Here is a 25904-nt window from a genome sequence, read left to right on the forward strand (position 1 = left end):
GATAATTTATATTCAGCCAATTTATCTTTGGACATACATGTAATGTATACTGTACCTTATCAGAGGAGAAATCATTGGTGTGCTACGGCTTACGGGAAATTCTACTGTCGGATATAGATTTGCAATCTGTGGCTGCAATCCTGCATTATAAAGTTTTCCGATTGTTTCTAAAAATATCTCCTCACTATATCTTTCGGTACATTCGTATAACGCTACATTTGTTACAGTGGAATATAAAGATCCTTTTAAAATATGTTGAAGTATATTCTGAGGCGATATCTCAATTGTCACCGTATTTTTTGGAATTAAAGTTATCGCCTTTGTGAATAATACTGGAGTTGACAAATAATTTTTATAATATAAAGGTAGAATTGTATTCAAACTCTCGTGAGTGGATGTTGTTAGCCACTTGGAGCTATGATACTTTTTTTGTAATAATAGTCTGTTCAAGTATTCCTCCATTTTAGCTGAAGCAGGTTCAATGTAACGGCTGTGAAAAGGTATATGACAACAAGAAATCTCTTTCACAGAAATATGACTAGCCTAAAAGAATTGACAAAAACGTATTGTGAAGCATTATTCATGAAAGCATCAAATCTCATTTAACAGATTTAAAAAATTTAAACTGAGAACACATTATAATATTATTTAAGTTATAATATACCCGCAATTCGGCGAGAAATGCCTTTATAGAATCTGTTGGTCCGCTCACAGTAAAATTAGATGAATTATTGTAACAAGCTATATCAATATTCGAAGGACACTTGTGTTGTATGGTTTTAAGGTCGATATTAATTTCTGCCATGGAACCATTAATAATTTTTGATTCATGAAGCGCTAAACCGATAAAGTATGCCAACAAAATTGTTTCTTCAATAGTTAAACATCCATCAGCATATCCACAGACTAATTCACCAATAGAATGACCAATTATAAAGTTAGGGACGATACCAATAGATGTTAAAAGATCGACGATTCCAATCTGCAAAACATATAAAAAAAAAAAAGAAAATATGTTTTCACCTAATTAAAATACAAATTATAGTCACAAAATAAAAATTTATATTTGTGTTTCAAACCGGTCGATTCTTATATGCATATACAAAGTCCGAATAAACGTTTTCCATTTCTTTTACCTGCAGTCCAACGAAGCCTAAGATTAAGTTAATGACGTTATCGAAAGTATTGTTATTTTGACACGTTAAGATATCTGTGAGGTGTATATCATAAGATCTCAAAATATTATTACATTTTTGGATTGCCTCAGAAAACGCTGAAAATTTCATTAGAGTATGACCTAGAAAAATATTGACACTTTTTATATCTTGTTATATGTATATGTATGCAAGTAAATAAAACTTTTTGTATAGATCTCATGTATTTTATAAAATTTTTTACTAAACTGTTTTATGTATTGTAAAACTTGATTTTTTTATTGGAAAATGATTGGCCTCTATATGTTATAATTATATATAATTTTGAATTTCTAATTAAGCCTAACAAATAAATCTTAATAATTGTAAAGCTTATAAATTAAAAACTATATGCTTTAATTTTGTTTTAATCATTACATGGAAGAAAAGATTATATTATAGCCCTTGTAGATATAATGTCGAAGTAGTTTTTCGATAAGTTAATTGTTATATTGCTAACTTATAGTTTGCATTATATGTATTATACTGTTTGAACCTCATAAAGTAAAAAATCACTCGAAAAATTGCACCGGCTCAATTTCCACTCTTTTAGAATCTCACTCTACAAAAGGAAAACAGATTGCCAGTATTGCAATTTCTTTACGAGAGAGTTTTATGTGTACATGTATACATTTGCATAATATTCTGCAATATTTTCTCTTCATTTTAAATAAATATGTAATTTTATAACAAAATACTGTATTGTTGAATAAAACCAATTTTTTAAATCAATTTTCGAAGCGGAATTATATTATTATTTTTGCATTTCTTTAACTCATTTTGTAACGTTACATTTTTATGAATAATAACTTTGAGTCTTGAATCGAGTAAGCAACATATTGTTGAATATAATTATTAAGTTCTTAATTTAAAATATTGATCATTACGTTAGCAATAAAATTATTGTTTAAAATGTAAATAGAAATCGTAATACCATTTTTTCTGCTGTATTTACTTACTCATTCCAAACCAATGAGCACCTAGTCCAGAAAATATAAAACAAATCGGTCGTATCATATGTGGATATCTCACTTTATTAATTGTATTATAAGATGTTTTAGACCCAGTTATCATATATCCTCTATAATGATGACCTTCTATGTTAGCTTTATGAATATGATGTAGCAGAGATATGTACTCTGTGTCTACTGGTCGACTTCGCAACTGCATGAGTAAAGAGACATATGTGTACATTTTTGAAATAATTTTGTTCAAAGAAAAAAAAATATTATTGATATTTTATTGAAATATTACCAAAGAAAGATATACATGTATGTTACAAGTTATAATAAATGGTTTTATGATAAATATTATTATTATTTAATGCATTGAGTACACATTACGTCTTTTTTCTTAATTCTTTTCCTAATTAAAAATTATACTAAATAAAATTGGATATATCTGAAACTGCATTAGATATTATAATCGACTACAGAGATGACAAACAAAAAAATTAAAAAAAAAGTGATATTAATTTAAGCAGTAACAAAACTCTCGCTCTTTTGGATAATTTAATCTCTAATAACAATTTTTTAGAACATCCATAGAACGTATAATTTGCGTCTGTTTTATAATATATCGGTACGTTCGTGGACATATTATGGACGTTTTATAGATTACCGTTTAAGGGATTACCGTTTAAGGATATTTGGACGTCCAATAAGGACGTCTTTAGGACGTAAAAACATAGCATTTTTATCGAATTTTTGTACTCAAAAACGAAAAATGTAAATACGGCTACTGCGTTATGTCAATTTAATTCTAGTTTGACCATTACAAAACTTTCAAGAAGTGTGGTAATAAAGTGTTAAAGAAAATTACACTTTGGTGTGCTATTCACAAAAGATATTTTTGTCCAAATCTATAAATATATAACAGATTTAGAATAAAAATAGAGCAGCGGATTACATTTAATGTGGTTTATATCACATGCATATTAAAGGCCAGAACATTTATCGTAACCATATGTAAACGTAAAACAAATGTAATATTGATCCATTAAACAAATTGGGCGTCCGATAAACATCCTAAATGTGATAGTGCATATCCATAATTTATTTACAAAAATAAAAGAACGGCGATGTTTTGTACATCCAAAGGACTTCTTTTGCTGGATATCTTATGTATATTCTTAACGGACGTAAAATAGGCACAAATTGTACGTCCGATTTGATGTCCTGTGCTGTATAAGCTAAATTTACAATCCCAAATATTCGCACATATCTTTACTTGTCCCTACCCACACTTGACCTCTGTCAACTTGTCTTTCAACCATCATACGGATCTCCTTATACCTCGACATACTTACGTCTTTTAAAATGATCCTAACTGCTTCTTCTGTACATCCAGACACCGTTATAAGCCTAGGTAAATCATCATTTGATGCTCCATTGTTGATTTTTTGTTTAGAATTTGATTTTAGTAATATGTGGCAATTAGCTCCGCCAAATCCAAAGGAATTAATACCAACATAACCACCTTTCCATTCTGTTGGTTCGGTGACAATCTTTATTCTTCCTTCGATAATACTAGTCAAATTTTTTCGTGGGCGTTTGAAATAAATAGTAGGTGGAATGATACCAGTTTCCATCGCAAATATCATCTTTAAAAAAAACATATTTTTTAGCAATAATTATAACTGATATTTCTGATATATTCTTATATAATTAATAACAATAAAAATATTAGTGTCAAAACGAGCCAATGACGAGCAATAATTCTAGTTGTTCAAAATTAAATATATTTTCTCTTACATTCAAAATAAGTAACGCGGGACTAGTTTCAGCCTTACTACAGCCTTCTTCAGCCGCTATATTAAAAAATATTCTAACGTTGACAAATTAATTACTACAAAAGATTAATCTCCGAAATAATTTATATAAAAGCTCAAAAGAACAGCATCAATTTGAATAGTGACATTGAGTATCTCGATGGATCTTATTTTGATTTATTAGACAGAATCAAAAACAGTAACTTTCGAGACACACGATGAAAAACATTGTTATGATCAGTACCGATACGACCTTATGAAAAATCGTTAGCAGAGTCTCGAAATTCAGTCGATCTGTCGACGAGTTTGTTTGTATTTTTCCTCTCTCCTTGAAATAAACGTCAATTTCGTTAAAATTTCTACTAACTAATTGGTATGTAACTTGCCTTTAATTACAATAACAGATAAGGTTAGTAATATACACTAAGAAAAATTATATAAATTTGATACAGATACTATTACACGACAATAGCTAGATATAATACATAAAGATCTTCATGAATAATGGAAACAAATACGCAGCAGTGACACAGGATAACAACATACGACAGTTTTTTTAGAATATGTAGCTTGACGAGAAATGTAGTTTTTTGTACAAATTTTGACTCCGAATTAAGATTATGTAATTAATTTGTCAATGTTAGAATATTTTTTAATATAGCTGCTGAAGAAGGCCATAGTAAGGCTGAAACTAGTCTCGCGTTACTTATTTTGAATGTAAGAGAAAACATATTTAATTTCAAACAACTAGAATTATTGCTCGTTATTGGCCCGTTTTGACACTAAAGTTTATAAACATGCGAGCGACACATAGTAAAATAAAAATATTGTAATTATTAATATAAATTGCCATAATCACACCCTAAATACAACTAATATTATGTAAATTATTTCATGATAAATATACTTTTGCAATTTGACAAAGACCACTGGAAGGTTCAGAGTGTCCAATATTTGATTTTACCGAGCCTACCAATAAAGGAGTATTTCTTTTAACACATATAGCATGGTCAATAGACATAAGTTCAACGGGATCACCAGCAAGGGTACCAGTTGCATGAGCCTCTATGTATGATAGTTTATTGGGTGAAATTCCACATTCCCCATAAAATTCTTCCAACAACATTTTTTGTTTTTCGAACGATGGAAAAGTAATGCCTTCTTCTTTAAAGCCATCGCAATTTGCTTTACTGTATACTAGGGTTGCATATACTCTTCTTGCGTCTTTGGCTTTTTGCAAGTACATTACTGCGGCGGTATCGCTACGCATATATCCAGTGCCTTCTTCATCAAAGGGTTTACAAAAACCATCAGAAGACAGTACCCCTGAAAGAAATCGATGACAATAAGTCAATTTCTTCAAGTCTGAATTTATTTGCTAGCTGAAGAAACATAAAAGATGCACGTATACATTAAAATATTACAAATAAAGTAAATTAAAAAAAAATAATAAAAAAAAGTAATAGATGAATGAGTAAATTAGATGTTAATATTGGGTGTAAGTTTCTTTTTTGAATCGTAGTTTGTGCTTTGAAGTTAGTGACTTGAAGTTAGTGCTTTGAAGTTAGTCATTTTTAGGTATGATATATATATATATATATATATATATATATATATATTGTCACGCACTTTTCGGACGCCGGAGAGCAACGGCGAAGTACGCGATCAAACAAGGTAGCGGAGACGCTACACGAAGCGCGCGCGAGAGCGACGAGAATACCGACAGCTAGATTCCAACCAAATCGCGAAATTGGGCGCCAGACGCGATTACGCCGGTCGCGTCGCCGGGTTCACTTTTCCACGCTAAACGCCAATTCGTATCACGCGATAACTCGTCACACAAAAGCGGAATCGTCGCTCGCACGCGGCCAGCTAGCTCCTCTAACCGGTAGAGGGGCGGGGTAGCGGAGACAGTGTGGGGAATGATGGCTCGAGTCCTCGAGACGTACCCACTAACGACGTACGGAAGGGAAGACTGACTAATTAAACACACCACGTAATTAGTAGAACGGATATATTGTCAAGGTACAACGTGTGTACAGGACTAGCGTCAGAGAGAATCTGAATCTTTTTAGAGCTGCTCGCAGGCAGCATAGTACCAACCTTAGAACTAGTTTGTACCGCTCAGCGCTAGGGAAGAAATGTGGTGGAAATCCCCACATACTCCCCCCCGAGTGACAGTAAATAAATGCTATATTAGATATCGATATTACAACTGGAACATAACTTTTTTCTTTGGACGTGTATACGTTCTTATCAGCGGACGTTCGTTGCTGGATGGTTGACAAGTTGGATTATTACTTAAAATAGAGTCGGTGAGATCGTCACGAATACAAAATGCCGGCTTGAGGTTCTCGACGGACACACTGCGCTTGGTGCGGCTTACATCTATGTCATAGATCCGGTCGGATACGCGTTTGATTATGCGATGGGGACCAGTGTACGGACGTTCAAGCGATTTTTTAGCGGCTCCTACGCGAAGAAAAACGTGCGAGCATGAGTTTAAATTTTTAAAACAAAATGCGCGCTTTTTAAATTTGTGTTCCACGGGAACAGGTTTCACTTTGCGCATGTACTCATGGAATTCTTCCACGAACGCATGAGGGTTCGGCGTGAAATCTTCGGGAAGCACAAGTTCACCCGGAATCCGCAGTGTAGTACCGTACACGAATTCGGCTGGCGACATGCCAGTGTCAAGGCGGACATGGATCCGTAAACCTAACAGAACTGTTGACAGCGCGCGCGACCATTCTTTATCGGCGTGGCACATAATCGCCGCTTTAAAACTCCTGTGCCATCTTTCAATGAGACCGTTCGCCGCCGGGTGGTACGCAGTGGTGCGAATACGCTGGCACCCAATTAGCTGGAGGAGCGCTGCAAACAGTTGGGACTCAAACTGGCTACCCTGATCGGTGGTGAGAGTCTGAGGTGCCCCGAAGTTGGCGATCCAACCATCGTAAAACGCTCGCGCGACTGTGAGGGCTTCAATATTTTTGAGCGGAATTGCCACAGGCCAATGCGAGAATCTATCGACGAGCGTCAGGCAATATTTATAGCCGTCTGATTCGGGCAGAGGGCCCAATAAATCTAAGTGCACGTGCTCGAACCTGCAATCCGGCGCGATAAACTTTTCCGGAACAGAATGGACGTGCCGCGAAATTTTTGCTTGTTGACATTGTATACAGTGCTTACACCACTTGGTGATATCGCGGTGCATGTTTGGCCACACGTAGCGTTGTCTTATTAAGCGGTCTGTGACTTTTGGGCCTGGATGAGCCGTGTTGTGGAACAAGTTAAACACACGGTTTCGTAATGAGCTCGGAATGTAAGGTCGGATGGCCTCACCGGTGATCTCACAAAATACCGTGGTGTGAGTAGGACCCCACTGAATACGTTTTAATGAAAGCGGGAAGTCCGGTGTTTCGCGAATAGTTCGTAACTCATCGTCGCGTTCCTGATGCTCAGCGAGTTCGACGAGCTCGATTTCGGTGGGCAAACGAATGGTTTCAACGCGTGACAATGAGTCGGCGACTACGTTGTCGCTACCCGAGACGTGTTCGATTCGAGTTGTAAATTGGGAAATGAAAGAGAGCTGTCTTTGCTGACGCGGTGACGCTTTTCCCGAGCGTTGCAGGAACGCGTAAATGAGTGGTTTGTGGTCCGTAACAACCTTGAAATCCCGACCTTCTAAATGATGACGGAAGTACTTGATAGCTTCAAATATTGCTGTAAGCTCGCGGTCGTAAGCACTGTATTTACACTGTGCGGGCGTAAACTTGCGCGTAAAGAATGCGAGGGGTTTCCACGCATCGTCAAGCAATTGCTCGAGCACGGCTCCCATGGAGAAATCCGACGCGTCGCTAATGATGCGCATTTCGGCGGACTCATCCGGATGCGAGAGCATTGTCGCGCTGGCCAGGCTATTTTTACATTTGACAAACGCCTCCTCCGCCTCTGGCGTCCACGCAATTACACGTTTATCGTTTTTTCGGGACTCACGGAGGTACTCGTTAAGCGGCGCTTGCTCGCTGGCGGCGTTACGCAGAAGTCTACGATAGAAGTTTACTAAACCTAAGAAACGACGCAATTCGACGATTGTGCGCGGTTTGGGAAAATTAACGATGGCTTGAACTTTGGAAGGGGATGGCTTGCATCCTTCGCTATTGATTACGTAGCCGAGAAATTCCATTTCTGACTGACTGAACTGGCATTTCTCGACGTTAAGTCGCAAGTTATAGTTTTTTAAGCGTTGCAAGACAATGCGCAGATGCTTCTCGTGCTGCTCGGTAGACGAGGATGCAATGAGTATGTCGTCAATAAACGCGAAAATGAACTCTAAATCCCCCAGTGCGCGAAAGATGTGTCGCTGGAATGTTTGACTGGCATTTCTCAGACCGTAAGTCATGAATTTATATTCAAACAGACCAAAAGGCGTAATTACTGCTGTTTTGGGCACATCCTCGGGCGCAACCGGGTTCTGGTTATATGCTTGAAAGAGGTCAAGCTTGGTAAACACGTTTTTACCCCGAAGGATGGAGGAACAATCGTGTAGGTGAGGGACAGGGAATCTGTCTGGAGTGGTTATGGCATTGAGGCGACGGTAATCACCGCATACTCTCCACGATCCATCTTTTTTGGGCACCATGTGGATGGGACTCGCCCATGGACTGCTGGAGGGTTGGCAAATGCCCAGCTCTGTAAGCCGTTTGAACTCTTTTTTGGCTATGTTAACTTTCTCCGAGTTTAGCCTTCTGGGAGGCTCGGCCACCGGTTGGCCAGTAGTAATGATACGATGTTGTACGTCGCTGTTACTTGGTAGCGTAGCCTGCTTGAGGCCAGTGACTTCCGGAAAGTCCGCGAGAATATGCGCGAATTTCGTGTCTGGATTGACAGTGCTGGCTTTAAGGAAAGGCGTTGCCCTAATAATACCCGAAGTATATGCGTTGTTGCGCGCGTCGATTAGTCTGCGACCTTCGAGGTCTGGCAGAAGACCGTAGTGTTTCAAGAAGTCGGCCCCAATGATCGGGTACGGAATCTTTGCAACACAAAAGTTCCACGTGAGTGGACGTAAACCGATATGCAACGTGCGAAATAATTGCCCATATGTGTTAATCACGGTGTCATTAGCCGCGTATAACTTGAGATTACCGGGCGTTTTATTAGAGGTATCGCCAGCGGGAAGCAATGAAATCTCCGCCCCCGTGTCAATCAAGAATAACTCTCCTATGAGTCGATCGCGCACGTGGAGGCGTTTAGAAAAATTGGGGTCCACCATGCTAGCCTCCATAATGGTGGACCTGTTTATTCCCCCTTCTCAGTAACTGCGGCTTTGTTTTGTTTCCACGAGCACGGGGACTTATCTGTGCCTTTGCACGCCCGCGCTGCCTCGCCAAAAGTTCTGTGCGGCCAACAGACTTTAGGCTGCCTACTGTTAGAACGTTCGCGGTGCCGTGATTTATCTCTACTTCGCGACCTGCTAGATCGTTTAAGTTGAGCCGAGAGGGTAGCGAGCTCTGCAGCAAGGCGATCGACCTTGCTTTCGAGGTCCGATGGCTGTGATTGTTTTGCAGAGGAGGCTGCACACTGTGCCGATTCGTTGGCCGTCTCCGCGATCTTATCGGCCATTTTCGCTAATTTATCTAAATCCGCGCAGTCCGAAACCGCAAGTATACCACGCATGTAGGGCGTTAAATGTTCGCAAAAAATAGTTTTAATGACGGCGTCATCGCAACGTTTATCTGCATTAAGGTTACGCAGCCGGCTAAGAATTTGCGACGGTTTTCCGGAAGTAAGCACTTGGCCTTTTAATAATTGTCGAAGCTGAGCTTCGGCTGACGCGGAAAAGCTTTCGATAATGCGCTCTTTCAGCTGGGTATACGGTTCTGTTTCGTCAGGGTCCGCGATCAAGTCACGACAGCACGCGATTGCTTCGGCATCTAGCGCACTGATGACATGATGTGCTTTGGTCTTTTGGTCCGAGATGCGGGCGGTCCCAAAAGACGCCTCAACCTGAATGAACCAGATGACGGGATCTTTGATCAAGAAGGGTGGGATTTTAGGAATTCGATAAGAATCCACGCGCGGAACTCCGGCCTGCCCTTGCATTTGCTGCAAGGTGGTCTGCATCTGCGCCAATTGTACTTGCAACTCTTCGACCGTGGGCGGAGGCATTGTTACTAAGACGCGTTACAGAGTTAATTTACCACGACGCTCGCGGCTTGTATTGGTTATCGGAAATGTGGCGATTTTAAATTGCATGAATGTTGAGCCGAAACGCATGCGCCGTACTCAACGCAACGTGCTACGTATTAGACTTAAAACGATGCGTAGCGAACAAAAGCAAATAAATTTCAATATGGCGTTCGGCGGGAAAGAAGACAGGCGCGAACGGTGCGAAAATGGCGTTGCGCGAGCTTGCGTGCGAGCGCGAAAACGAATGGCCGTAATGGCGGTCGATGCGCGAATCACGAATGGGACACGCGCGAACCCGACGATGGGCGCGCTTCGCCGCGCGGAAGGGTACCTCGACGGCTGATGCCAATGATGAGACCGCAGCTGCGGCTTGACGCCTCCAGCGGTGATGCCGCGTGCAGCCGCGCACCTGGCGATGATGTCCGGGTCTGCTCGCACCCTCGATGACAGTGTCACGGTGCGATCGCCTTAACAATGACGTGTGCCGGTACTATCGCCTTCCCGGCAACGGTGACTTGGTGCAATCGCCTTCACGGCGACGGTCCTGGTGGAATCGCCTTCACGGCGACGAAGTCACCTTGGATGCCGAAGTCTCGTTCGGCGCACGCCTTTTGCTGTGGCGCACTTACTGGCGGTTACGCCTACTGCGATGATCGCAGTTATTGTCGTGCCCTTGGCGAGACTAATACCTTGGGCAGTGACGCTCGTTCTGTGCACGGCCCTCCTTTAGGATGTAAGTAAGGGCGTGCAGTCGATGGGCACGTGGCTGCGTGCCTTTCCTCAGTTTTTCTCGTTTCGAGGAACACGTGGATCGGCCGGCGGCCGAAATCAGTTGCTTCCTTAGATCACGTCGGGGTCACCAATGTGGGGAATGATGGCTCGAGTCCTCGAGACGTACCCACTAACGACGTACGGAAGGGAAGACTGACTAATTAAACACACCACGTAATTAGTAGAACGGATATATTGTCAAGGTACAACGTGTATACAGGACTAGCGTCAGAGAGAATCTGAATCTTTTTAGAGCTGCTCGCAGGCAGCATAGTACCAACCTTAGAACTAGTTTATACCGCTCAGCGCTAGGGAAGAAATGTGGTGGAAATCCCCACAACAGGGACGAAGCGGCTCTCTTACTGGAGGAGACGGGTAGGCGAGAAATTAAGTACAGTCAGGCCGATATAACAGAGAGAGAACACATGTATTGCAGTGAATAATAGCGATGGTATACAATCAAATAAGAAAAAAAAAGCGGTTAGCGTAGTAAAGAAAAACAACGAGATAAGGAGTAGACAACAGAAATTAGTAAGCCGGACGCGGGAATTATTTCGACTCCGACCGTAATTACGCGACACGCGCCGATCACGACGACTGGTCCTGCGTGAAGCGCGGCAGCCAATCACGCGCGCTCTGACCGGCGCGGCAAGAACGCGAACGCGGAGCCTCCGCTAAAGCGAGCCCCGTAATTCCAAGATGAAAGCGCGTACAATAAGATTCGCGCCGGAGACAACGCAGTCGCCGGAACCGCGCTACAAAATTAATAAAACACGCACGCTGTAACAATGCACCGATAGCCCGAGCGGCCGTGCGATCACGGCCGAGACACGACTCGCGCACGTGCGCGAGGGCTTTGCGGCTTCCCGTAAAGCCGGTCGCTCGCGAACTTCTACGGCGGGACAGCCGAAACACACGCGGCAGCCGACAGCTGGGTGCCTCGACAAGGTCTCGCGCTTGAGGTGGAGAGCCAGCCAAACACCAAGAAGCAAGGTGCGTTCAATCGCCACGCGGCGGACGCACTCGTACACGAACCTAATGGCTCCACCTCAGAACGCGAGCCGGTCGACACCGACAGCTCGTGGCTTTACACGAAGGTTAGAGGGTCACCTCGACTTCCGCACGGTCCTCCTTCGGGTCCTCGGGTGTCCTCAACTCGCTCGCCAAGGCCGGGCACTCCTTCCGATAGCGGACAGGCCGATAGCTGACCGATATCTCGCACTCGCTCGCTCGTTTCCACACACGCACGCAGTCGGACGGGTCGCACGCAAAAGCCAAGAGGATCGCGCTCGATACGCGATCGATGGGCGCTACCCCTCCCACAGGGTGCGCGATATCCTTGCGCCTAGCGGCGCGGCCTATCAGCGGCCGCCCTTATCTAGCCGTGACGTCACGGCAGCGCAGTGTCGGGTCTCCGCAGGTGTCGTGCGGTCCCCGTCGGCATCCGATATCCTCGTTGTTCTCGTCGTCCCTGCGGACGATCGCAGCAGAATTTCCCCGCGACGATTCTTCGCCGCTACCCTTCTCGACGGACAGCCGGCATTCGACGGCCCTTCTCCTGGCCGTTCGTCCGCCCTGGCCTGTCCCTCGGCTGCGCCAATTGCGAGCCTCTTTTGCGTGGCGCATCTCTGTCACCACGTCGAGTCTCGTCCTTCTCTCCGCCGTCGGTTTTCCGTGCGCCGGCCCTGGACGATCGCCTTCTCCTTGTCCTGCTGCTGCCCATCCTCCTCGCTGCTGCCGGTCCTTAGGCGACGTTTGTCGAGGTGCCCGCGGATACATGAAATAAGCCGCGAATAAATAAAGGAAATCAATACGCGCCGCAGTCCCGCCGGAGATTTCGCTCTTTCGCTGAGTGCCCGACCCGGTCCTACGCGCCTCCTTGCGCTATGCTCAGGCGGAGGACGAAGTGGCGAGGCAGATAAAACTGCCACGTCACAATATATATATATATATATATATATATATATATATATCATACCTAAAAATGACATTAACAATGTAAAATAAAAAGCTAATTATATTGTATAACGTACAACAATGGATGAAACCAACTATAATGCCATCAAGATGAAATCAAATTTATTCCAAGTATCAATAAATTAAGATTATATGGGCTAATAAAAGTAAAAACCGCGATTGGTGACCACTAAAGTTTAACAATTTTTACTTTCTTCTCGTAGAACATTTCGACTCGGTTTCAAGCAGGTCAAACTGAGCAGAAAAGTCCTTTATCAATTTGCAAAATTCTCAATAATTAACGGAATATTAATCATTGAATATTGTCAACTTTTAGTCAACTTTCCGCTAAATCTAAGCGCCTAGCAAGATATGTCTGACAGTCTCAGCGTTTGTGGTGCTCAACGTGCGGAGGGGAAAAAAAGGGTGATTACTACAAGCTTTTTTGATTACGAGACTAAAAGACATTTTTTTATTTATTTGGGTTATTATCATGATCAATAGATAAAAGTAAACAATTATATTACAAAATCACATTAACAACATCATGATATAATAAGTATAATAAATACCGAGTAAATAAAATCCGAGTTGTGAAAGTGGATGAAGAACTAAATTGGCGGAAGCAACAATAGCTGCATCACATTCTCCGGATCGAATTTGCCTATAAGCTTCGTTTATAGCAAAAAGACTCGAACTGCATGCAGTATCAATATTACACGACGGTCCAGTAACGCCGAGCCAATAAGAAATTTTGTTTGCCAGGATCCCTTTGTGACAGCCAATCAATGATTCTCCAGCCGCCTAAATAATGCATTCTTTTAAATATTATTATTAAAATATTATTATTAAAGTATATAATTAATAAATTGTATATTTATATTTGAAAATGTTTTACATTTTCACAAAAGAATGTTTAACATATTTTTTGACAAAAACTTTTAGACATACGAGAAGTGTCCGTAAATTAAGGTTTCCAATGAAGCCGCGTCACAACAAACAGCGCTAGGCGAAATCCGACAATACGGTCGTATTCCTTGGTTTTTCCTTCACAAAATGCCGCTTGGTAGAGCTTGCTTGGATGCTCAGCTGTTTGCGATGAAGAGTACGCGCTACTCCCGCCAAGTGCGAACTTCGTTCTATCAAATGTTTGAATTTTAAGGGCACCACCGCGGTTGAAATTCATCGCCACATATGAAGAAAAGTGCATGGGCATCAAAAATGTGAGGAAGTGGTGTAGAGAGCTCTTTGGAGGCCGTACGAATGTCCACGACAAGCGAGGTAGAGGAAGGTCTTCGATCTCGGACGAAACGGTGGTGAAGGTGGAGGAGCTACTGCTTTAAGATCGGCTTTTCTCTATATGTGGCTGTCAACTGGCGATGAATTTCATCCGGGATGGTGCACTTAAAGTTTAAAAATCTGATGGCGGAATAAAGTTTGCACTTGGCGGTAGCGGCGAGCGTTCTCTTCATCGCGATGCGCTGCTATGCAAAAACTGAGCTCTACCAAGCAGCATTTTGTAAAGGAGAAACTAAGGAACACGACCGTATCGTCGGATTTCGCCTAGCGCTTGTTACCACGCGGCGTCGTTGGAGACCTTAATTTACGGACACTCCTCGTATATTTGCCTATTAACTGTATAGTTTCATAAATTTGTAAGTATTAGAACTTACATGGGAACCGTACAAAGTTGACACACGAATTTCGTGAAGGAAAAAAATAGCGAATAATTTTTGTAGTCCGTGTTTTACATACATTACAACCTATTCTGCTCAACCAACAAAAGAAAGAAGGTCAACGATACAATGGACTAACTATGCACACGCTAACTTTCAATTCTCTAATTTTGTCTTCAAATGGGCTAGCAAAAATTAGAAACCAGTTATGAAACCGTATATGGGAATTTTATCAATTTTCAGAATTTTATATGAAGTAATATCTCTATTACGTAAATTGTTATTAATTACATTAGATATATTATTTAGATCGTTAACGCGTCACACCTTAGGTATATAAAGTAATTCATTTTCTGTATCATGCAGACAATTTGCTGCATAAACAGCCGTTCTTGTTCCTCGTAATTCTTTTGGATTGACACCCGCATCAATAATTGCTTCGTAAGTGTGTTCCAGTAACATTCTGATCCCAGGATCCATTACATTAGCTTCAGTAGTGGATATATCAAAAAAATGTGAATCGAACTTTTCTATGTTGTTGATTTTACCGATACGAAGAGGCATATTGTACCCTGTTTTAATATAGAAGATTTAATACATTTTATAAAAATATATTACAACTCAATTTCCTTAAAATACCATATATTGTCAATATATTGTAAGAAAAGAATTATGAAAACACTTCCATATAAGATAATTAAAAAATATCTTATTACAAATCAGGGACTCTGACCGGAACAAAACCGAAACGAATAACGGGATCATAACCGTTTTTAGTATGATCGAAAACAAAACTAAAACTAAAATATTGTGTAAGCTAATGGACCGTAACCGTAACCTGACCAAAACAATTTTTCAGGTTTTTTCAATCAGATTTTTGGTCAAATTTTTTAAAATGCTGTTAAAAATCATACTAAAAATCAGATAAAAAGGAGAAAAAGCGCGTACTGTATAGACTTCTCTCTACAAGATAAGAATTAGAGAAAAGGATATACGGCATCTATATTTCATCTCTTTTTTTCATATATTTAACGCTCCATAAATATGCAGTTGATTTTAAAGATTAATTTTTCCTTCAATTTGTGAACATAAAATAAATACAAAAAAATGAGATTTTTGTAATGTTAAAACTAAATTTTTAGAGTTAAAATTATATTTTAATTTTTCCAGTTTTTTTAAAGCTCCGAAAAGGTTTGACAATTTTAATTGAACTTTTAATACCGTAGATATTTACTTCTGGATTCTGAATAAATAGCGATTACAGGGTGTCTACGGAGAGTTACTTTTTTATTTTTTTGCTTTTATAATAATAATTTGATTAAAATTAATATGTTATTTTATAGAGAAAAACTACCATTAATATTAGTAAAACAACGACCATCAACGCTGCAAATTGCTGAGAATGTTGAAGTAATCAAAAACAAAAAAATAGATTTTGAAAGACCTCCGGAACCTCCAATAATTTTTAAACTTTTATATTTAAAAAAGTGTTGTTTCTAATAAAGAGGAATTTTTTTCTAATGTGATATTTATATTTGTATTATTTTTATACATTATCATTTTTATACATTATTAAATTTTACAATAGATAATTGTACATCTTTAACCGTAACCGTAACCAAAAAAGACCTAAATCGAAATGGTTACCGTTATCAGCAACATGACCGCAACCAAAACCGAAACCGAAAATTGAAAATAATCTCTGACCGTAACCGTAACCGGACCGAAATTTTATTTCAGGCAGGGTCCCTGTTACAAATAAAAATTAATGTTGTACTGCATATTTTAAAGATATTCTTTAGAAAAAGGGACACTTAAAATAACACTCAATTTAGTTTTATTTTGGACATTTAACTTAAATGTACCTAACTTGAGTTACTCAATTAACTTAAAAGTTAATTTGAATGTTACTCTTAAGTTGCGTTAACCTTAAACTTGAGTTTTATCTTTAACTTGAGAGTTGACTTATTGAGTGTTATTCTTGAGTTGTATAAAACTAATTCCATCATATTTAGTCTTCAAGTCTTAATTAATGTTTGCAAAGTATTTGTAGTAATGTTATTTTAATTTTTAATATTATTCACATAATATTCTAGGATCATTGTGGGCTTATAAAGTTACTATTGTATCAATATGGCACGCTCCTAAATCAATTCTGTGCATAAAACTAAACTAACATCCTTTTAATTAAAAAAAAAAAATAAATTATAAAAGAATATTTTAATTTCAAGAAAAAAACATATTACAAGCATTCCATCGTCCGTGAGTACTTGAACTAAGATCCATCTTGTTAAAAAGATTTTGTTGAAATTCTTTTAGATTATCAGAATTTGGAAATCGACCAGCAATGCCAGAAATAACGATTTCTTCTTCAGCATCAGCGTTGACATCTAAGTTTGATCGATTCATGGTGTCCATACTTTTTCAAATAGACGATTCTATAACAAATTACCGTTATTCATTTTTAACTATCTTTTTATTGAATCAAATGTGTTTTATTGAGCCAAAATTTAAATCTTATTTTGTAATTCAATAATAATTTTTTTATATTATTATAAATATTTGTAATAACAAAAACGGATTTAGAGCCAGAGCTAAGTTTTAATGATACAACTTTTTAAATACAAACAATTACAAACGTTTAAATCTCTATCAGGTCATCCTCAGTGTCTAAATTCTAACAATTTTACATTCTAAGATCCATAACGAAGTGATACAAACAATTATAATAGAAAATTAATAAGTTTCTTGACCGCTTAACCAAATAAAACAAGAGAGATTTTTTCTACTTTCCTAAGTTTTGCAAAGATATCTTTACATATTTATTGTTCTGATCTGAATAGAAATCGCATCTTTTTATGTGAATTATAGAACTTTACGGCAAGTGTAACGACAACGGATCATTCGCACAAAGTTTTCCTAAGTATGGATCTATAGTGACTAGAATATCAAGTGTTTAAAAAATGTGCTCCGGTGATCGAAGTAGTAAGTGGTAAGACGTCCGCACCAAATTCAGGAGATTCAGGCTAAAGTATTATTTTTTTGCAATAAAATAATTTACAGTTTTTCCGGAGAGGGAGAATATTATATATGCTTCTCAAGAGGGGAAGGTCATGTAATTGGCCGAAAAAAAAACTAATTTTCGTAAATTTTTTTGCAGCACAAGGCTTTTAATAAATTGTCTTATACCTTTCTCATATATCTCTTATAATTTGTTGATATAGAAAAAATTTTTTAAAGCCAAATTAGTTTAAATATGGCAGCGTAATGATGCTCGCTCTCCAAGTTCTGGTTTTTGATAGAATTAAATGGCGTACAATGCAATATTTTTTTATCTGATCCTAAAATAAAAAATCAAACAAATCTGTCTTTTTGATAAAATTACATACTAGAAGAATCTAAATCCGATAGTAAAAAGTACTAAAATAAAAATTCTATACAGTTTTGAAAAAAAATGTCGAACTTTTGTATAAAATTTTTATTTCTTTCTTGTGAAAAAAATAGTTTGGATAGTTATTCTTACAAGTTTTGTAGATATAGCCAGTGGAAAATTTAGTGAAAAATAAACATGCACCGTCTCAGCTATATTCATCGAATATTTTTTGAGTTATATTGTACGCTGTTTGGAAAGACGTAATTTCGAGAAATACTCGTTCAAAGTTTGAAACGCTCATGACTATCTAGTAGACGCGCACGTATGAACTTATCTGTAGGATCGTTAATATGTTGATCTCCAATATGAGGACTTGAAATTTGAAATCTTGAAATGTTTTGGTACATATATGCAATAAAAAAATTGATTTTTACATGACTTTTCTCCCTTAAAAGCATTAATATTACTATTTCGGCTTCATGACCGTATTTCAAGTCCGACGAATATTCGAAAATTATAAAAATTAAAAATTATTATTCGGTACCAAAAGAACCGCGGTGACTAACATATGCCATCTAGTTTCGTGTTTAATTTTGTCAGTCCATATATAATATTATTGTTTAAGAAATGTATTGTCCAAATTTTTAAAACACGGTTCCAATTCTACTTCTTGTTATTTTTCATCTATAAATTCGTTAAAATTTCGACATTGAAGATAACTTGATAAAGGTTAAAACATTATGTGTATTTAAAAAGTTAGCATTGAAACTCAAGCTCTGGCTCGTAACCTATTTTTGTTATTATTGATTCAATTCTTTGAACCTAGATATTCTGTAAAGGAGAAGACGGTATTATGGCTACTGTCGACAGTACGGATACCTCTATTATTTCCGTTATCAGGCGACGTATTCTAACAATTGCTTATGGAGTTATTCGTTTAGTAGTCCGCCGTAGTAGTTTTTTAGTGATGCTAATATGCCAATAAATAATGACTGACAATTGTTATAAAACATTTTTACTCTTGAGCACTTCTAAACTTTTTCAAGGTACACTTTTAACCATTAATTACATACACTTCCTCATTATTTGTGAACTTGAGCATATTATCACACGAACGTACATACACTCAATTGTTTTTTTTTGTTAATTAACTTTTTATTTGGCCATATACATTTCGAGTTATACAAACAACAATATAGAATTTTATTAATATGATTTTTTGAGTAAACTTTTTATATCAAAATATTTTTTTGATAAATCGATTGTCATTCTAAAGAGCGATGTTTAGAAACATTAAAGGCATTATTTGATATTTGTTGTTTAATGTTAAACAGAGATAAAATTATATTTTTAATAAAATTTTTAATGATGTTCTTAAAGCTTCTGAACGCAGGAAAATACTATTGTAAATCAGAAAAATTCTAAACAATAGAAAATTAAAAATATGTAATTTTATAACAAGGTACTGTGTTTTTTTTAAACTAAACTAATTTTTTAAAATTATTTTTATGGATAGCCGTATTACAATCACTTTTTTTCCATAGATTGTGCAATGCATTAGATTTTTATAAATTACGTTCTAAATAATAAATATTTTATTACTTTGAGTCTAGAATCTGTCAAACGACACTCTGAAAAATGTAATCGTTCAAGTTTTAATAGAAAATATTAATTATAAACAAAGTTATTTAACAAAATAAAAATGAATGTCATATTACTCTCTTCCCCTCTACTGTTAATTATTTATAAATATTTGTTGTACTTATCTGAGTTCTTATTTTATTTTTCAAAATTACCTAAGAACTGCCTAATCAAAATAATGTCAAATGCTGTCGAATTAATAAATGACATAATGCCAAAATAAGTCATAAAAGAAATGATAAAATGACTGCATTATGACAATGATTTTGATTGTTATTTTAACTAATAATTTTTATTAATTTTAATTAATGATTAATATGGATTTTGGCTTAATTTTAATTTTAACTTACTCTTTATACTTTTTAATTAAGAAAAAAGTTAAAAGTAAGTTAAACCAAAATTAAAATTAGTCTTAAACTTATTCATGTAATCTATGAAAGCTATCTTGAGCTTATTCATTTAATCTATAAAAATAAATTTATTCCTGGACATACAAATAAATGGACATAAACATCGTAAAGGAGAACAAATAAAATAAATACAAAACTATATTATATTACTTGTTATTCAAATATTTAAAAATATTTATATATATATGTGTGTGTATATATAAATACTAACAACTATATAAATATGTATATACAACACATTATAAAAGTGAAATTTAAAATATTTAAATCACACGAATGGATATACCGGTTGAAAGCGGATTTTAGTCCATAATAATACCTAATGTTGTAGTACAGATTACGCCAAGAGACATGTAATTTTTTTATACGTGCTCGTTTTCACTTTTAATGTGTAAAACACCTTTTAAAAGAAAATCAATATCGGAAGACACCCTTCCCAGGTAGTTGGGGACTCCAGATTCAAACCCTAGTCTAGGGAATACTTTTCGTAATAATTTCTTCACAAATTTTCAGATTTACAGAAATAGTAGAAATGCGTGCAAGCATCAAAATTATTAAATTTATTAGTAATTTAATAATGGTGATATTACAGTCAAGTTCTCCTTTAAAACTGTGTTTTAAATTTGGCAAAATTGCAGCGCGTAGTTTGGGGAAATCATGTAAATGTTTATAAATTTACGTAGAAAAAATCATTAAGCACTAAGAAGTATGGCATTTGATCGGTAATACCGTATTCGTTACTGTAATTTGTTGTTACACTTCCCGATTGTAATAGAATTATTTGTATTAATATATTCTGATTGGTTGTTTTAAGAGAAAAGTTGTGCTGTAAATGCGTGTGATCAATTTTAACGTGATCAATTGAAACGCTCCCAATTAACAAAATTCAATTTTTATCCAGCAATTATTGCTAAAAAGACGCAATTTTTCCATTAAGGTCACACTCATTTTGATGTATTTTGAGCTGGTTTATACACACAATATCTCATTTTGTTTTTGACAGACAAATATCTCGAAAAATATGGAAGACATGAGAAAGTGATTCAGAAGTTGCATGGTCAAAAAAAAAAAAAAAAAACAATGATAAAGTTGTTTTTCAAATAAAATTAATTTTTTTAGACCATTCTTATTGATAGAATCATATGGTTTGTTTACATTATACATAATATAATTCCTCTAATTATTTTGTGTATAAAAGTATTAAAATTTATCGGAAAAATAATATAATTTATGAGATATTTCATACTTTATCATGCCATGTTTTGATACAACATTTTGCATAAACATTTAATTTTTTGAAGAACAAACAAAAAATGCTTGTTGGACTAAAAATAAAATAATCACAAAGAAAGGTCATAAACGCGCTTTTAAAGAATGTAACGTATATTTAAATGAGGAACGTTCTGACTTAACTTTGTCTTCATCAGCCTAATTACAAAAATACCTAATTATTAAGAATAGATACACTATTAATAAAGAAGTAACTATAAATTCACCGCAAAATTTAGATTCATGTCTGGCGTGTTAACATGTATTACGTTGGCTATTAGGATTTTAATTATGGTCATCTCATGAGCTATCCTTATTGAGTCGGTCATATTGGACACGAGTTAAAATCCCAATTGAAATATTATTATTTTTATCATTGTGATTTTTCAAGTTTCCATTAATCAAGTTCATATTGAGATCGTCTATTGTCCAATCGTTATTAGTATGAGAATCGTGTCTAGTGCACAATATGAACAGATTTTTTATTGTTTTTAGACTATGGAAACAATTGCAGTATAAAAACCGAAAAGTTATAGGTTTACAACATAAAAATATTTTATGTTAGAACTTCGTAAAATAATAAAAATTTGAACACTTACTCACTTAAATAGATTGTACAAAAGCGATATGTCACACGCTATACTGATAACACTTTCAGCTATTATCGATGTTGGTGAGACAATGAGTCAAACTAACAAAGTCATTTATATAAACATGTGTTGAATAATATAAATGTTTATAATTAGATTGATGGAGACTATTGTAAGCTAAGTTGACATTACATTTTTAAAAAGCTCATGTATGACCTTTCTTTGTGATTATTTTATTTCAATGTTTTGATAGTTGTGACTTTATATTTTTACACAAAATAAGGAAATGAATTAATTGATGTAAAATTAATGTAAATTGGTTTAAAAAAATTAGTTTTTTAAGCCGTATAAAGATTATTGTCATTTTTTAAATAAAATTATATAATTTTTTTATATGCATAATTCCTCTAATTATTCTGCATTTAAAAATATTGAGGTAAAATCGACAAATTAATAATTTACAAGATATCTTACCTATTTTATTATTTTATATTACTACATAAGATATAAAATATTTTCTAAACTTGTAATATTTTTGGCTAATTGTACCTTAATAGTTCTCATACATATTCACATAATATTAAGATGAATCAATTGGTGTAAAGAAAATACATTTTGTTACTTTAAAAAACAAATGCAATTTGCAATGTGCAGTGATATATCTTCTTTATCATCGTTTTCTGTACAATTGATTCATCTCATTATTCTGTTTAAAAGTATTTTTTATTTACTTTTCTTTAAACTTGCAAACAAGATACCTTTATTTTGAACAATTCTGTTCTTTTTTAGATATTTAAATAATTTTTTATAATAAGACTCTCTCTCTCTCTCTCTCTCTCTCTCTCTCTCTCTGTATAAATCATGTGTCAGTACACGTAATATTTGAAAGTATATTGATTTAAACTACATTGTTATCTGCTTGTATATAATGCATATTCAAAATTGTGAGACATCCGGTAAAATTAACATGTGCTAATATTATTTGTTAATTTCAATTGTATGTAAATTTTATATTAACTATGCAAAATAATCGGAAATTCGCCATTTTAAATATTATAGCACGAAAATTCTTAAAAAAATAAAACAGTTATTTGTCGTAGTTTTTTGTGGATTATTAGAAAGAACTACTAATTTAATACAGAGATGGATAATTTTTCGAATAAAGAATAATGAATAATGAATAAAGTTTATTTGTGAATAACAAATAATTTTTTATTTGAATAAAAATTTATTCGTCTATCGCGAATAAAATAATTTTAAATAAAATGTTTATTTGAATAAAAATTTATTTGTTATTCGTAAAAAAAATCTTATCTATTATTTGTTATTTACATAATACAATAAAAATTAGATGTAAAATTTTGTAAATAAAATTTTAATTAAATCAGCAATTTAAATTATTGTTTTCTATTTATATTATTACTTATTTATTTACTATTTAATTTTATTATGTAACTTAATTTGTATCTTATTCCATTACATTATTTATTTATTTTTTTATATTTTATTTTGTTTTTTTAATTATTTTATAACGTTTTTAATAACTATAACCATAAATGTTTCTCTAAATTAAAAGTAAATGTGACTTTTATGGCATTTTTATAAATTTATTTGCACTCTTAAAATCAGCCGTATAAAGCCAGTAAAAATAAAGAGAGAATATGGAGCTATTATCAAAGTTTTCCTTTTGTTTTTTATTGAATTTAATAATAACAATAAGAAAATAAATTAATATGCAGATAATGATAACGAAAAAAATAATGCGATAAATATTATAAAAAATAATATAAATAAAAATTGATGCGTATAATGAATAACTCGAATAATAAGTAATAATCAATAATATGAATAATGAATATTGCAAATAATAGATAATGTGAATAACAAATAACGCGAATAATAAATAATAATCCATAATGAATAATAAGAAAAATAAATAATGTTTATAATATAAATTACGAATAACGCAAGTAACGAATAATAGCCATTAATATAAATAACAAATAATATGAATAATGAATAATGTGAATAACGAATAAAATTTTATTGAAATAATCATCTAAATAAAAAATCATTCAAATAATGTCCAACTCTAGTTTAATAATAAAACTTTTCCATATAATTAGAGGGTTTCATTGAAAGCCGTTGTTCATATCTAAATGGATCTAGTTGCGTATGCTGTGTCAAAGACATTTGTTATTTGCGTTATTTTGAAGTGTAAAGATTTCCCAGTAAAATTTTGTCAACAGACATTATCATTTATTTGCACATATGCTTTTCTATAACTAAAGTAAAATGAAACGCGATAAGTTCGTAACAAACAGCCTTCTCGTCACTCTCCGCGGGTCATCGTCCACAAACGCCCGGTCGAACATCTGCCGGACAAGGAGTAAGCGCTTCGCGCCCATAATCTAATTCAAACGCGCGTACGCGAGCGCTAAAGCATCCACGCGTCGAGTATTTCGCCGTGCACGTGCGTCGATTCGAACCGACACGCGCTAGCAAAGGTTGATTGTGTATCATGTAACTAGAGTGAAAATTACAAAAGTGAACAAATTTACTAGAGTATTTATAATTTCAACAAAATCGACTCCCAGCATGCTCGCTCGCCTCCGCTTACTCTCCGAACAACTAGAGACCTTCGAGAGAAACATAATGTTCAGTTTCTAATTGGTGCAACCATTTTGTTGCAAAATTTACTAGATGTTACATTTTGAATAAGTTTTAGATCACTGAAGTGCTATGCATCTTATAATTAAAGGTTATTAATACGTATTAAGGTTAAAATATTACAAGTATATATTAAGAAAAAAAATTAAATAATATTACATAATGACGGGTTGTTGCGTGCCAGAATGTTTTACTAGTCTCAAAAATGGATATATTATGAAATGTTTTTCTAAAATTCTAACAAGAAGAGCATTGTGGGCAGCATGCATTTCAAAGATTAATTGGTCACCAACTGATTATATATACATTCTTAGCCAATCAGATGAACTCACTAAGCCAATGGCATCACGTGATTGTTTAAACTGCTGGAGTTACTACCTAATGCACTTCATTGTACATATATGTGTAAGATATGTTATTAGTAAAAAAAAAATACAAAATTTATTAAAAATTGTAGACAAAGGAGGGTATTATGGTTATTGTCAACAATCTGGCTATCCGTATTATTTCCGTTATTAGGTGACGTATTCTAACAATTGCTTATAGAGTTATTTGTATAGTAGCCTGCCGTTTTTTAGTGATGCTAATATACCAACACATAAAGACTGACAATTGTTATAAGACATTTTTATTTTTGAGCATTTCTAAACTTTTTCAAGGTACACTTTTAACCTTTAATTACATACACTTCCTCATTATTCTTAAATTTGAGTGTATTATCACACGAAGGTACATACTCTTGAGGGTTTTTTCTTATTTTACTTTTTATTTGGCCGTATACATTTTGAGTTATACAAAGTTAAAACAATAACATGTAATTTTGTTAATATAGTTAGCATACCAAGCGAAATATTTTTTCGATAAATCGATTGTCATTCTACAGAACGGTGTTTAGAAACATTAGAGACATCATTTTATGCTTGTTGTTTAATGTTAAACAGGAATAAAGTGATATTTTTAATAAAAATTTTTAATGGTATTTCTAAAGTTTTTGAACGCAGGAAAATTTTAAATAATGGAAAATTAAAAATATATAATTTTGTAACAAGGTACTGTGTTTCTTTTAAACTAAACTAATTTTTTTAAATTATTTTTATGGATAGCCATATTACAACCACTTTTTTCTTCCACCGAGTATGCAGTGCATTAGATTTTTATAATTCACATCATAAATAATAAATATTTTATTACTTTGAGTCTAAAATTTATCAAACAACACTCTGACAAATGTAAACGTTCTAGTTTCAAAAGAAAATATTAATTATAAACAAAGTTATTCAATAAAATGAAAACGAGTGCCATATTACCCTCTTCTCATCTATGTTTATAGGCACATTTTTCAGAAACAATGTACTATTACTATGTTTTAGAACTTTACGAAAAAGATTAAAAC

The 25904-nt window shown here is 35.1% G+C and overlaps 1 protein-coding gene across 2 annotated transcripts in view; it reads right to left on the reverse strand.

Annotated features, from left to right (window-relative positions):
• The window catches only part of LOC105202956 (fatty acid synthase), a 38853-nt gene extending 16924 nt beyond the window's left edge, over positions 1-21929 (reverse strand). Inside the window, exons 1-10 of one of the 2 annotated variants that reach the window (XM_039456577.1) lie at positions 21851-21929; positions 16805-16996; positions 14886-15130; positions 13455-13686; positions 4871-5289; positions 3502-3795; positions 2153-2357; positions 1137-1297; positions 665-982; positions 56-543 (exon numbers count right to left, since the gene is read on the reverse strand). In XM_039456577.1, coding sequence (XP_039312511.1) covers positions 56-543; positions 665-982; positions 1137-1297; positions 2153-2357; positions 3502-3795; positions 4871-5289; positions 13455-13686; positions 14886-15130; positions 16805-16976 — 2534 coding nt within the window. In that variant the 5' untranslated portion in view covers positions 16977-16996; positions 21851-21929. The remainder of the gene's footprint in view (positions 1-55; positions 544-664; positions 983-1136; positions 1298-2152; positions 2358-3501; positions 3796-4870; positions 5290-13454; positions 13687-14885; positions 15131-16804; positions 16997-21850) is intronic. The other variant, XM_039456578.1, reaches the window with a different exon arrangement.
• Between the last annotated feature and the right edge of the window lie 3975 nt (positions 21930-25904).

This window comes from Solenopsis invicta, chromosome 13 (genome assembly GCF_016802725.1).
Source record: "Solenopsis invicta isolate M01_SB chromosome 13, UNIL_Sinv_3.0, whole genome shotgun sequence".
Lineage (NCBI taxonomy): Eukaryota > Metazoa > Arthropoda > Insecta > Hymenoptera > Formicidae > Solenopsis > Solenopsis invicta.